General features: G+C 49.3%; 1 protein-coding gene across 2 annotated transcripts in view; it reads left to right on the top strand.

The window, feature by feature from the left end:
• MRC2 (mannose receptor C type 2) overlaps positions 1-11,488 on the top strand; it is a 35,391-nt gene extending 23,903 nt beyond the window's left edge. Inside the window, exons 27-30 of one of the 2 annotated variants that reach the window (XM_030966353.1) lie at positions 202-321; positions 808-987; positions 1,399-1,425; positions 8,821-11,488. In XM_030966353.1, coding sequence (XP_030822213.1) covers positions 202-321; positions 808-987; positions 1,399-1,425; positions 8,821-9,041 — 548 coding nt within the window. In that variant the 3' untranslated portion in view covers positions 9,042-11,488. The remainder of the gene's footprint in view (positions 1-201; positions 322-807; positions 988-1,398; positions 1,426-8,820) is intronic. The other variant, XM_030966354.1, reaches the window with a different exon arrangement.
• Positions 11,489-12,558: the final 1,070 nt, after the last annotated feature.

Genomic DNA, 12,558 nt, shown 5'->3' with positions numbered 1-12,558 from the left:
TGTGGGTGCAGCAGAGCCCCCTTGTCCCTGTGCCCCTGTGCAGCCTTGGTCAGCCATCATCTCCTTGCTGTTCCATGTTAGGGCTCCCCAATCGTCATGTGGTTCATGGGTGGGTCCTGAACTTTGTCCTGTTGGGCACTGCTGCTCCCTAACTCAGTCCTCTCAGTTCTGGGCTCCTCCGTGACAGTCTTCCCTCTGCAGTTGGCGGCACAGTGTTGTCCATCCAGGATGAAATGGAGAATGTCTTTGTGTGGGAGCATCTCCAGGCGTACGAGGGCCTTTCCAAGGGGGCCTGGCTGGGCATGACCTTCAACCCCAAAGGTACAAAGGAAAGAATGAGGTTTGAGATACTCCCTCAGGCACCTCCATGAACTCCCACCAAGTCTGTGGTGAGCAGAGGAAGCCCTTGGTGGTGGCACCAGTGAGGAGGGCTCATACCATAGTGTGACCATGCGCACTAGTGTCTCAAGCTGTGCTGAACATACTGAGTGTGCTCTCCTCTGGCTCGGTGGGATAGGAAACCCAAAGCCTTCTTCAAGGCACTGGAGCCTGCAGATTCAGGAAGGTGCACTGTAGACCCTGGTCCTCCTCATCACACTGCCCCACCACAGAATCACAGAATCATGGGATGGTTTGGTTGGAAGAGACCTTAAGGCCAATCCAGTCTCACCCCCTGCCATGGACAGGGCCACCTTCCACTAAACCAGGCTTCCCAGAGCCCTGTCACACTTCCTTGTACTTTCTGAACTGGAGCAAAGGTGGGGTGTCCTCTTCAGCTTCCTTAAGCCTAATACTCCAATTTTCCAGGTGGCACCTTGGTCTGGCATGACAACAGTGCCGTGAACTACTCCAACTGGGGCCAGCACGACACGGGGCCCAGCATGCTTAGCCAGAACAGCTGCTACTGGATCCAGAGCAGCAACGGCGTGTGGCGTCTAGGCTCCTGCACAAACGTAACCATGGGGGTCATTTGCAAGATCCCCCGAGGTAGGGCCCCCTCTGCTGCTTGAGGCTTCTGGGCTGATGTAGGGTGAGCTGGGGGTCTGGGCAGGGTGGTGCATGGCAGAACTGTCACAGTGGCAGCACCAACCACATGTTTTCAGTAATTCCAGTGCAGGCGCTTGTATGGGCTGGTGTTGGGGTTTACGGGTCTCCATTGGGCTAAGTGATGGGCTGTGCCCAATGTGTCTCATTGGCTGCGTCAGCTCCTTGGGGCAGGATGAGGCCAGTGGGACAGTGGTAGAGCAGAGCCAGAGGACTACCCCAGCTATTCATCAACCTGTTGCCCATGTGGTGCAGCACTGGGAGCAGTGCAGAGTGTGGGTCCAGAGTTGCTGGTTGTGGGAAGATGGGAGGGTATCATGGCTATGCACTCACCTGTCTATGTTGCCATTGCAGTGGAGGAGAGCAGCTTTTCCAGGGCAGGTGAGTAGCACCATCAGCCTGGGCATAGTACTGGAACTGGAAACCAGGACTGGGAGCCTGTGCCACAGCCCGACTTATGTAAAAAATGAAAGGAATGGGGTTTACAGGTGGGGAATGCCATTCCCAAGTGACTTTGGCCTTGACTTAGGACTCCTCAGCAGCAGGAGCCATCATTTCATGAAGGTGTGTGTCTGCCCAGCTGCTTGCCAGACTCTCCTTCCAGTGCCCACACTGCCTGGTCAGTCAGGGGGATGGCCAGCATGTCTGCTGGTAGGATCCCAAAGATCCATTCCAGGCAGCTGCTAAATGTTCATACACACCATGAAAGACCCGGGGAGTCTGCCCAGCCCCAGGAGGTCTGCCCAGGAGCAAGATGTCCACAAAACACCAAAGCAGATTGGCAGAGTCACAGCATATGGTGAGCTGGAAGGGACCCGCCAGGATCAAGGATCATTGAGTCCAGTTCTTTAAGTGAATGACCCATTGTCTTGGTTTGGAAAGACAGGAGTCTGCTAAGGAAGGCAGGAGCCTCCCCTGAAATTGAGAATGTAAACTTTCCCCACCCCTCCGAATTGCTACAATTTTAAATTAAGGGGCTCTCAGGCAAAGATATGGGAGCAGGCAATAACAGTTCTTTAATAGGGAAGAAATAAAAAGAATAAAATAAACAATACAGTCTACTGGAACAACACTGACAGAGTCAGAACCCAACCTGACACCCTGTTGGTCAGGGTGCTGGTGGCAGTCTGATTGAAAATGTGGCTGCAGTCTTCTGAAGTATCAGGTGTGGTTCTGTTGGAGCAAGGGGGTTCTGTAGAGAAGGATGTAGTCTTCTTCTGAAGATCCAGGAGGAAAAGGTAGCTGCTGTTCTTCTGGGGAATCTCGTGGAGAAAAAAAACTGAAACTGCAATTTCAGAATCTTGGAGTATATGGGGTAGCAGTGCTTGGCTCTTCTTTCTGGGCGGAGCATCTCACAATGGGATGTTATAGTTTTTATCAGTCATGCACTGATATTCAATAGTCCGTTATCAGCGGAGGTCCCCTCCCGAGGAAGGTGTGAATGTGGTCATTCAAAGAGAGAGATAAGGCAAACTGCTCACTTGACAAGGTAATCAGCCATACAGATGGTAATGGAAAACATCTTGCATGCAATCTTCAACATTATCCACCCCTTTTCTTATTTCTATCTGTATCACAAAAAAAAACTAAACAAACAAAACTCAAACTTTACACACAGTCTTCACTTAAGACTAGGTTTCTCTGTGGTACACAACGGCTTTCTCTATCTTTCTGCATTACTTACTAAGTGCAACTAGGTCTTTGAGCAGAAACAATTCTACGAATGGGTTTATCTTTGCTTGAGGTGGGAGTAATCTAAACAGTCTTTCTTAAAATACTTTTCATGTGTACAACAGGGACTTTATCTACTGTGTGCAGTGGTTCAGACTGGGCAGGACTAGCTCGATTTATGGACCTTCTGGTGTTGACTATCTAGGTGGCTTTTGCTAGGTTCATTTCTTAATTTCTAAAAGTCTTTCCCCTGAGTGCTTTCAGGGTAGTTTTAAGTAGTCTATTGCACCGTTCAACTTTCTCGGCAGCTGGTGCGTGATAGGGGATATGATATATCTATTCAATGCTATGTTCTCTGGCTCAGGTGTTGATAAGGCTATTCTTGAAATGAGTCTCATTATCTGACTCAATTCTCTCAGGGGTGCCATGTCTCCACAGGATTTGCTTTTCCAGGCCCAGGATGGTGTTCTTGGCAGTGGCATGAGGCACAGGGTGGGTCTCTAACTATTTAGTGGTGGCTTCTACTATGGTCAGCACGTAGCGCTTGCCCTGGCGTGTCTGGGGCAGTGTGATGTAGTCAATCTGCTAGGCTTCTCTATACTTGTACTTGGACTACCGCCTACTATACTAGAGGGGCTTCACTCGCTTGGCCTGTTTGATGGCAGCGCATGTCTCACAGTTATGGATAACTTGAGAAATGCTGTCTATGGTTAGATCTACTCTTCGGTCTCGTGCCTACTTATAGGTGGCATCTCTACCCTGATGACTTGAGGCATCATGGGCTCATTGAGCTAAGAACAACTCTCCCTTATGTTGCCAATTTAAGTCTATCTTTGACATTTCTATTTTTGCTGCTAGATCTACTTGCTCATTGTTTCGGTGTTCTTCATTAGCCCGACTTTTGGGGACATGGGCATCAACATGACGGACTTTCACAGGTAGCTTCTCTAACTGAGCGGCAATGTCTTTCTATTCATCAGCAGCTTAGATCGGTTTTCTCTTACGCTGCTAGTTGGCTTTTTTCTACTTCTCTAGCTATCTCTACAGAGCATTGTCTACTATCTATGAATCAGTGTAAAGGTAGAGCTTTGGCCACTTTTCTCTCTCAGCAATGTCTAGGGCCAGCTGAACAGCTTTGAGTTCAGCAAGTTGGCTTGACTCACTTTCTCTATTGGTAGCTTGTGCAACTTGTCGTGTGGGGCTCTATACGGCTGCTTTCCACTTCTGGTTCATCTTTACGATGCGATAGGAACTATCAGTGAAAAGAGCGTAGCGCATTTCTTCTGGGGGCAGCTGGTTATATGGAGGAGCTTCTTCAGCCCGTGTCACTGGTTCTTGTTCTTCTTCATCAGTCAGACTAAAGTTCTCACTTTCTGGCTAGTTTGTAATTATTTCTAGAATTTCAGGGCGATTCGGGTTTCTAATACGGGCGCGCTGTGTGATAAGAGCAATCTACTTGCTCCATGTAGTGTCAGTGGCGTGGTGGGTGGTGGGAACTTTCTCTTTAAACATCTACTCCAGCACCGGTAGTCGGGGTGCTAGGAGGAGTTGTGCTTCTGTGCTAATCACTTCTGAGGCAGCTTGGACTCTTTCATAGGCAGCTAAGATTTCTTTCTCTGTGGGAGTGTAGTTGGCTTCGGACTCTCTGTAACTTCGGCTCTAAAATCTCAGGGGTCGGCTTCGAGTCTCTTCAGGCGCCTTCTGCTAAAGGCTCTAGGACAAGCTATGGTTCCTGGCTGCAGAGTAGAGCACGTTCTTCACTTCTGCTCTTGTCTTGACTGGGCTAAGGGCAACCGCAGGAGCGATTTCTTGCTTGATCTGGGCAAAGGCTTGTTGCTGCTCTGGGCCTCAGTGGAACTCGTTTTTCTTGCGGGTGACTAGGTAGAGAGGGCTCACAATCTGACTGTATTCGGGAATGTGCATCCTCCAAAAGCCTATGGCACCCAGAAAAGCTTGCGTTTCTTTCTTGCTAGTTGGTGGAGACATCGCGGTGATTTTGTTGATGACTTCAGTGGGAATCTGACGCCTTCTGTCTTGCCACTTAACTCCCAGGAACTGGATTTCTCGGGCAGGTCTCTTGACTTTGCTCTTCTTGATAGCGAAGCCGGCTTCTAGCAGAATCTTGATGATCTTCTCTCTTTTCTCAAATACTTCCATTGCCGTGTTTCTCCACACAATGATGTCATCGATGTACTGCAAGTGCTCTGGAGCCTCACCCTTTTCCAGTGCAGTCTGGATCAGTCTATGGCAGATGGTGGGACTGTGCTTCTACTCCTGGGGCAGTCGGTTCTAGGTGTACTGCACGCCCCTCCAGGTGAAAGCAAACTGAGGCTTGCATTCTGCTGCTAAAGGAATGGAGAAAAATGCGTTAGCAATGTCTATAGTGGCATACCACTTTGCTGCCTTGGACTCTAGCTCGTACTGGAGCTCTAGCATGTCCGGCACAGCAGCGCTCAGCGGTGGAGTCACTTCATTCAAGCTACGGTAGTCTACAGTCAATTTCTATTCTTTGTCAGACTTGCGCACAGGCCAGATGGGACTGTTGAAGGGTGAGTGAGTCTTGCTGACCACCCCTTGGCTCTCCAGCTCACGGATCATTTTGTGGATGGGGATCACAGCATCTCGATTCGTCTGATACTGCTGGCGGTGCACTGTCGAGGTGGCAATTGGCACTCGTTGCTCTTCTACTTTCAGGAGTCTTACTGCAGATGGGCTTTCTGACAGTCTAGGCAAAGTGTTCAACTGCTTGATGTTTTCTGCCTCTACAGCAGCTATGCTAAAAGCCCATCTGAGTCCCTTTGGGTCTTTGTAATAGCCGTTCTGGAGGAAATCTATGCCCAGAATACACGGGGCCTCTGGGCCAGTCACAATAGGATGTTTTTTCTACTCTTTCTCAGTCAGGCTCACCTCGGCTTCTAACAGGGTCAATTGCTGTGATCCCCCCGTCACCCCGGCAATGGAAATGGGTTCTGCCCCCACATGTCTTGATGGTATTAGGGTACACTGCGCACCAGTATCAACTAAGGCATTGTACTTTCGTGGTTCTGATGAGCCAGGCCATCGGATCTACACTGTCCAGAAAATCTGGTTTTCCCGTACCTCTCCCTGGCTAGAGGCAGGGCCCCTCTAACTCTGGGTATACATGGTAGAGGTGCCTTCTAGGGGATCTGACAGATCATACTCAGCAGCTCGGTCATGGGAGGTTGAGGCTACTTTCACTCTACTGGAGTTCTCTTGATTAGTGTTTCTTTCTTTGAGTTGACGCACTCGTGCTGCCAGGACAGAAGTGGGTTTTCTATCTCACCTTCTCATATCTTCTCCATGGTCACGCAGAAAAAACTACAGGTCAGCTCGTGGGGTGTACTTTCTTTCTGTAGCTGGGGAACGTTGGGCTCTGACTCTGGGGCCTGTGACTCGCACTGGTGCTATATGGGAACTGTTCTTCCTCATCATCTCCCTCATCTCTTCTCTGAGTTCTTGGACTACGGCAGAGACATGAGCCTGCATCGGGCCATTGATCATACTTTCATAATTCTTAAGCTTGTTGGCTACAGAACTCACTGTTTCTCGGTTGGTGTCAGCATTAATTGTTGCAATAAAGGTGGTGTATTGGGATGGCTCTAGATTTGCCAGGGTCTACAACATTTGCTTTGTGCACCTGACTTTGTCGGGGTCATTATCATGCTGTCTATCCCTCTCAAAAAGTACCTCCAACACTGCCACTTCTCTCAGCTGTTGGATCCCTTCCTCAAGAGTCTTCTAGCGCATTCTATGGTGGTGCTCTTGCATTCTTTCCCTGTGAACAAACTTCTCTCTGACACTTATTAAAAGCCGCTCCCAGAGGGAAAGGGACCTTGGCTCCTTTACAAAAATCTGATTGATACTTGAGTCCTGGGTCAAGGGTCCCAAATTCTTTGCCTCACCACCATCTAGCTGGACACTTGTACCCATAAGATCTCAGACCTGAAGTAGCCAGGTTGTATAAGCTTCACGTCCCCGTCGTACAATGTCTTTGTGCAGATTACGGAGACTTTCGTACGTCAGGGACTCGGTGATGATCGCAACTTCTGGTTCTCTTGTGGCTTGTGAGGGCCTTCCCCTATCTGGGTGCTCTGCTTTCATCTTAGATCTCTTTGTTTCTACAGGGGCAACTGCTGCTGGCTGTGATTGCCTTTGCAATTCAGCTGGAGCCTGGACAGTTGTAACATCTGTGGGTTCTGCTGCTGCTGCACTGTTAGACTCTCCCTCTTCAGGGTGGGGGGAAGGCCTCTCACCAGCTGGGGAAGTGTATTCTTTCAGCATCTGGCCTATCTCCTTCACCAAACTCCCCACCCAATCTGGGTAGTTCACATCTGGAGTGGGTTGTGGGGCAGGGTCATGCTCTGGGGCAGCAGCATCTCTAGCTGGGGTGGACTGTGGGGCAGGGGCAGGCTCTGGGGCAGCAGCATCTCTAGACTCTGGAGGCGTATTAGGTTCTGGGGTAGGTGTCATGGTAGTTATCTAGGTTAGTCTCCCCTTCTCTCTGAATGCTAAATAGAGCAGGCCTATCAGCAACACCAGCTACTGTATGATATCATTAATATTTAAAGTGAATCTGAACCTTTCAAAAACTGGTGGGGTGGACCCAAAGAAATGGCTAAAGGGTTGGGAGAAGATTTCGCTTGGGGTCATTTCTTTACAGCAAGTTCCATTATTAAAGTAACTCCAAAAACACACACTTAATGTGTGATAGCTGTGAATCTATGTGCTTGCTTTCTAGAGGAAGTTAAAAATCTATGAATTCTTCACTTTATTCACCTATAACACAAACTGGATAACAGACACAGTAGCCTTGGTTATAGGACTCATGTTTAGATAGGGCCTATAAATGGGAGAAATACAGCCACGATCACGTGCCACTCAAACCAGGGCAAGTTGGACTACATGGTGTCGCTTAATGAGGTTTCTATAGCTACACACACAAGTTAGATTACTCAAGAACTGTTATTCCTTTTTGGTTTCTGCGCCCTCGAGCCGCACGTTGGGCGCCAAAATCTGTCTTGGTTTGGAAAGACAGGAGTCTGCTAAGGAAGGCAGGAGCCTCCCCTGAAATTGAGAATGTAAACCCTCCCCACCCCTCCGAATTGCTACAATTTTAAATTAAGGGGCTCTCAGGCAAAGATATGGGAGCAGGCAATAACAGTTCTTTAATAGGGAAGAAATAAAAAGAATAAAATAAACAATACAGTCCACTGGAACAACACTGACAGAGTCAGAACCCAACCTGACACCCTGTTGGTCAGGGTGCTGGTGGCAGTCTGATTGAAAATGTGGCTGCAGTCTTCTGAAGTATCAGGTGTGGTTCTGTTGGAGCAAGGGGGTTCTGTAGAGAAGGATGTAGTCTTCTTCTGAAGATCCAGGAGGAAAAGGTAGCTGCTGTTCTTCTGGGGAATCTCGTGGAGAAAAAAAACTGAAACTGCAATTTCAGAATCTTGGAGTATATGGGGTAGCAGTGCTTGGCTCTTCTTTCTGGGCGGAGCATCTCACAATGGGATGTTATAGTTTTTATCAGTCATGCACTGATATTCAATAGTCCGTTATCAGCGGAGGTCCCCTCCCGAGGAAGGTGTGAATGTGGTCATTCAAAGAGAGAGATAAGGCAAACTGCTCACTTGACAAGGTAATCAGCCATACAGATGGTAATGGAAAACATCTTGCATGCAATCTTCAACACCCATATGGAAATCACATCCCCAACCTTGGTGTTATTAGCATCAAGCTTAACCAACTGAGCTAATCTCATTCCAGTCCTGTCCTGCTCTGACCCACCACAGGGGAAAAAGGCTCTCTAGGGCAGTGGTCAGCCCCAGTACTGCCAGAGCTCAGGAAGTGTTTGGTCAGCGCTCTCAGGCACAGGGTGGGATTTTTGGGGTGTCCTGTGCAGGTCCAGGATTTGGACTTGGTGACCTTTGTGGGTTCCTTCCAACTCAGAACATTCTATGATTAAATCACCCTGCCCAGAAACACGGGTCTAGCTGGAGCCCCACCAGCCTCAGCCTCTCCTGCAGGCTGAGCAGGGAACAGGAGCCATCTGTCTGCCTCTCAACAGCCTTTTCCTCCCTGCAGCTCTGCCAGAGAACACAACAGCCATCGCAGTGGTTGTGCTGTCGACACTGGCACTGTGCACCGTACTGGGGGTCGTTGTCTTCCTGTACAAGCGCCGACAGAGTGCAGAGCAGGGCGCCTTTGAGAGTGCTCGCTACAGTCGCACCACCTCCAACCCCAGTGAATCTGCCGAGAAGAACATCCTGGTGTCAGACATGGAGATGAACGAGCAGCAAGACTAATGGCAGAGGGGACGCTGGGGATGGGGATCTGGGGAGGGGGGAGGATGGAGAGCATCATGCATGCTATCCCCATGGTGCACGGGGCAGGGGTGGCAGCAGGACTGGTATGGCAGGGCAGGGAGAGGGGCTGGGATCAGGGTTGCAGTCCAGCCAGGTGGGCAACAGGAGGGAGCCAGGGTCCCTCCTGCCCGGCATGTCACTGCTGTCACCTCTGGGCTTGTCCCCAGCTGCTGGGATTTTGCCTGCAGCAGCTGTGGTGGCAGTTTCAGAGCTAAAAAGTTTTGAGAGAAGTTGCTGCACAAGTTTGAGAGCTTTCCAGCGGCACGAACAGGCTCCAAGACACCTTTGCCTTGGGAGAAGGCAAGCGCAGGGATTCAGGGCCCTGCAGCAGGCTCTTCCCCCAGGAACCGAGCTGGTATCCACGAAGACATCCTCCCCGGCAAGAGGTCTCCAAAGCCGATCTACCTCCCCTCTGTGTGCAGCGGCAAGGGCCCTGCCAGCTCCCAGCCCCACCACTGTGCTGCTCCTTCCCTCTCTTCGGCCTCATCCCCGCCTCCAGCAGAAAGCAGAGACACTGTTGCGACGATCTTAGCATGGAGCCCCACAGGATCAGCGATGGAATCCTCTTCTCCCTGGCACATTCCTAGGGCTGTGCACAGCCCCAGGGATGCTGTGGCAGCTTCCCTGCTCTGTAAGCCAGAGCTTGTCCCATTTTCTTTGATGTGTGTGCCCCAAATAACTGCACGGGAGAGCACCACAGCAAAATGCTGGCCCAGCCTCTCTGGTGGAGCGCCCTCAGCACCCCGGACCCCACAGGTGGAGTTGGGTGCTGAGGCAGGAGATGCTGCCAGAGATCTGGGACCACCCTCTGTGCCTTGTCAGGCAGGGGTGGCATGGGGCTGGGGTCACTTGCTGCTGGTGCCTTGTTGGGCTCAGAAGGCTGAGGATCAGTGCTCTAGGGTGGGGAGGAATTGGGAAGTTTTGGTGGTTGTTTTGAAGTTGGTGGTTTGTTGGTTTTCTAAGGAAATTATAGTAGCTTTTGTTGCTATACTGTACTGAGTGCGTACTGAATATATACGTTTTTTCACACAGCTGACTGGGGTGTGTGTGGTTGCCTGTTTCCATGTAGGGTGTAGCAGAGGAGGAGGTGGAGGAGGACGAAGGCAGTGTATGGCTTCCTGCCTGGCTTTTGAGCTGTGCGGAAGTAGTGGGGGTGCCCAGGGCTGAGCCATCCTCCATCAGCTGCATGCAGCAGCATCCTGGGACGAAGGATGCCTGGAGACAGCGAGAGTTGTTAGGTCCTCAACGATGGTTCCCTGCTAGGAATGGGATCCAAAGAGCCCCTTGGACCTCTGAAGTGGGGTGACACAGTCCTACAAAAGATGTTGCCTTTAGCCCTCTGCCTCTGAGGCTGGAGTTGGGGTTGGTTTTGCTGTAAGAATAGGAACAAGAAAATTTTTCTAAGTCTGTTTTTTGACACCCGTGTGCATTTTAAAATCTGTTGATTTCACTTAAGCTGGACATTAGGTGTTTAAAAAATTGTTGGCGGGTGGAATGGGGGAACCGGGTACTGCTGAGTTTTTGTTTAATTTTTGGCAACCTATGAAAGCTGCCATGAAATTTCAGGGTGAGGAAGAATCTGGAGCACATAGATCTGCCCCAGCTCCATTTCTCTCTCTCAGCTTTCTCTACCTTTATTTCCTGAGGTCCTTTCTAGTTTGGAGCAGTTGGTTCTGTCCATGAGCCCATGCCCTCCTGATGTGGGAACTAGAGCCTGAAAAGACAAGTGTGAATCCCTTCTCATCCCCAGCATCTGGAATTCCTGCTGCAGGGCTGCTTGGAATAGCATCCTGAGCTGGAAGCTGTGCAGCTGGTGGGGGTGGAGGTCTAGGATTAACTCCTGGCTGAGCAGAAATGTTAGGAAGTCCTAAAAAATAAAGATTGAGGTTAGGATTGATGGGCGGGTGCGAGGGCGGAGCAGTGCTGCGGGTGCAGCTGGGCAGAGCTGGGGCTCCTTTGAAGTGATGAGACCCTGCGCAGGGTGGGAGCAGGGTAACACGGGGCATTATGGGTGGAATGGTGGGGAGTGATAGGTGCTGGAGGAAATTCTGTGCCATGGAGAGGCTGGGAAGGAGATCCCATAGCCATGCAGGAGTTGTTAAACTTGGCTCTCACCCAGTCCAACCTGGAAGACCTTGCTTAAGAGAGTTTTCTTTTTTCCTTTCTTCTGGATTACTTTGTAGTTTTTCCTTCTCCTTTGCTTTTGAGAAAATAAATCTGTACAGTCTAGGAGAAATGTTGTCTGAGAAGAGTTTTGTGAGTTGTTGGCACTGATCAGGATTACAGGGAAACACATATATGGTTACATGATATCATCTATCACCATTAGATAATGTGAAGAATTGCTTAACAGGACCCTGTCAAATATATATATATATATATATATATATATATATATATATACACACACACATATATATATGCTTTTTTTTTACTCTCTGTGGTTTGTAAGTTCCTTTTAGAAACTTGGAAATAAAATTTCCTTACCCACTTCTTTTCTTCCTTTTATTTTTTTTCCCTTCCTTTTATTTGGGAAAAGCGAAACTTGTCTTTCCCTGTGTCCCCAACAAATAATGAAAATAAAGCTGAAATGACACTTTCCTGCCTGCAGCAGAGGAGATTCTAAGGTGCCCAGGTGGGGGGGATGTTGTATTGATTCCTTGTGTTTTTTGGTTGCATGCCGCATGGATATGGTGTCTCTGTTCCACTGGTTGTTTTGAAGTGTTGGCTGGAGCGCTCCCACACATCAGGCTTCCCTTGCTTGCACTGGTCTCTCGGTGCTGTTTCCTCACCTCCCTCTTCTTTGGGGCTTCCCTGTCCTGGGGCTGTCCACACCCACCACTCCTTTCCCTGGGGTCAGAACCAGCACTTCCCTGCTTGCCCACTGTGCCCAGGAGAGAGGCGATTTCATAATCACAGAATCACTTAATAATGAATTTTTTAGGTTGGGAAGGTCCTCTAAGCTCATCGAGTTCAACCATTCCCCCAGCACTGTCAAGCCTACCACTAACCCATGTTCCTAGTTGCCTCATCCACACAGCTTTTAAATTTCAATGAGGTTTCGTTTGGGTCATTTGATGGGGGCCATTTGATTTTGTATTTGATTGGGTGAAGAGCACAGGGCAGGCACCTGGAGCAGAAACTGTCAGGATGCTTTGAAGGAAGAAATTATTTTTATCTTCTGGTTTTCACCCAAGAGGTGAGAGGATCTCAGGGAGTGCTGCTCTGTTTAATTGCAAACAGCAGTAGAAATAATGCGGAGGGAAACTGCACTGCAGCAGGGAAAAGGAGACTGGACTCACCTTCCTTCTGGAGCTTAAACCCTCTAAGGGTGATCTGACCTGAATTCAGGTATGTGTTTTCTCTTCAAACAAATCTCAGCAAAGCTTGTACTACTGGTGTGAAACAGTGAAGATCAGAATGTGGTTTATTTATTTATATTTTCATGCAAAAGAAA

The sequence above is a fragment of the Camarhynchus parvulus genome, chromosome 27, assembly GCF_901933205.1.
Source record: "Camarhynchus parvulus chromosome 27, STF_HiC, whole genome shotgun sequence".
Classification (NCBI taxonomy): Eukaryota; Metazoa; Chordata; class Aves; order Passeriformes; family Thraupidae; genus Camarhynchus; species Camarhynchus parvulus.
The sequence above is the reverse complement of the archived record's forward strand: the minus strand, read 5'-3'. Positions and strand labels throughout refer to the sequence as shown.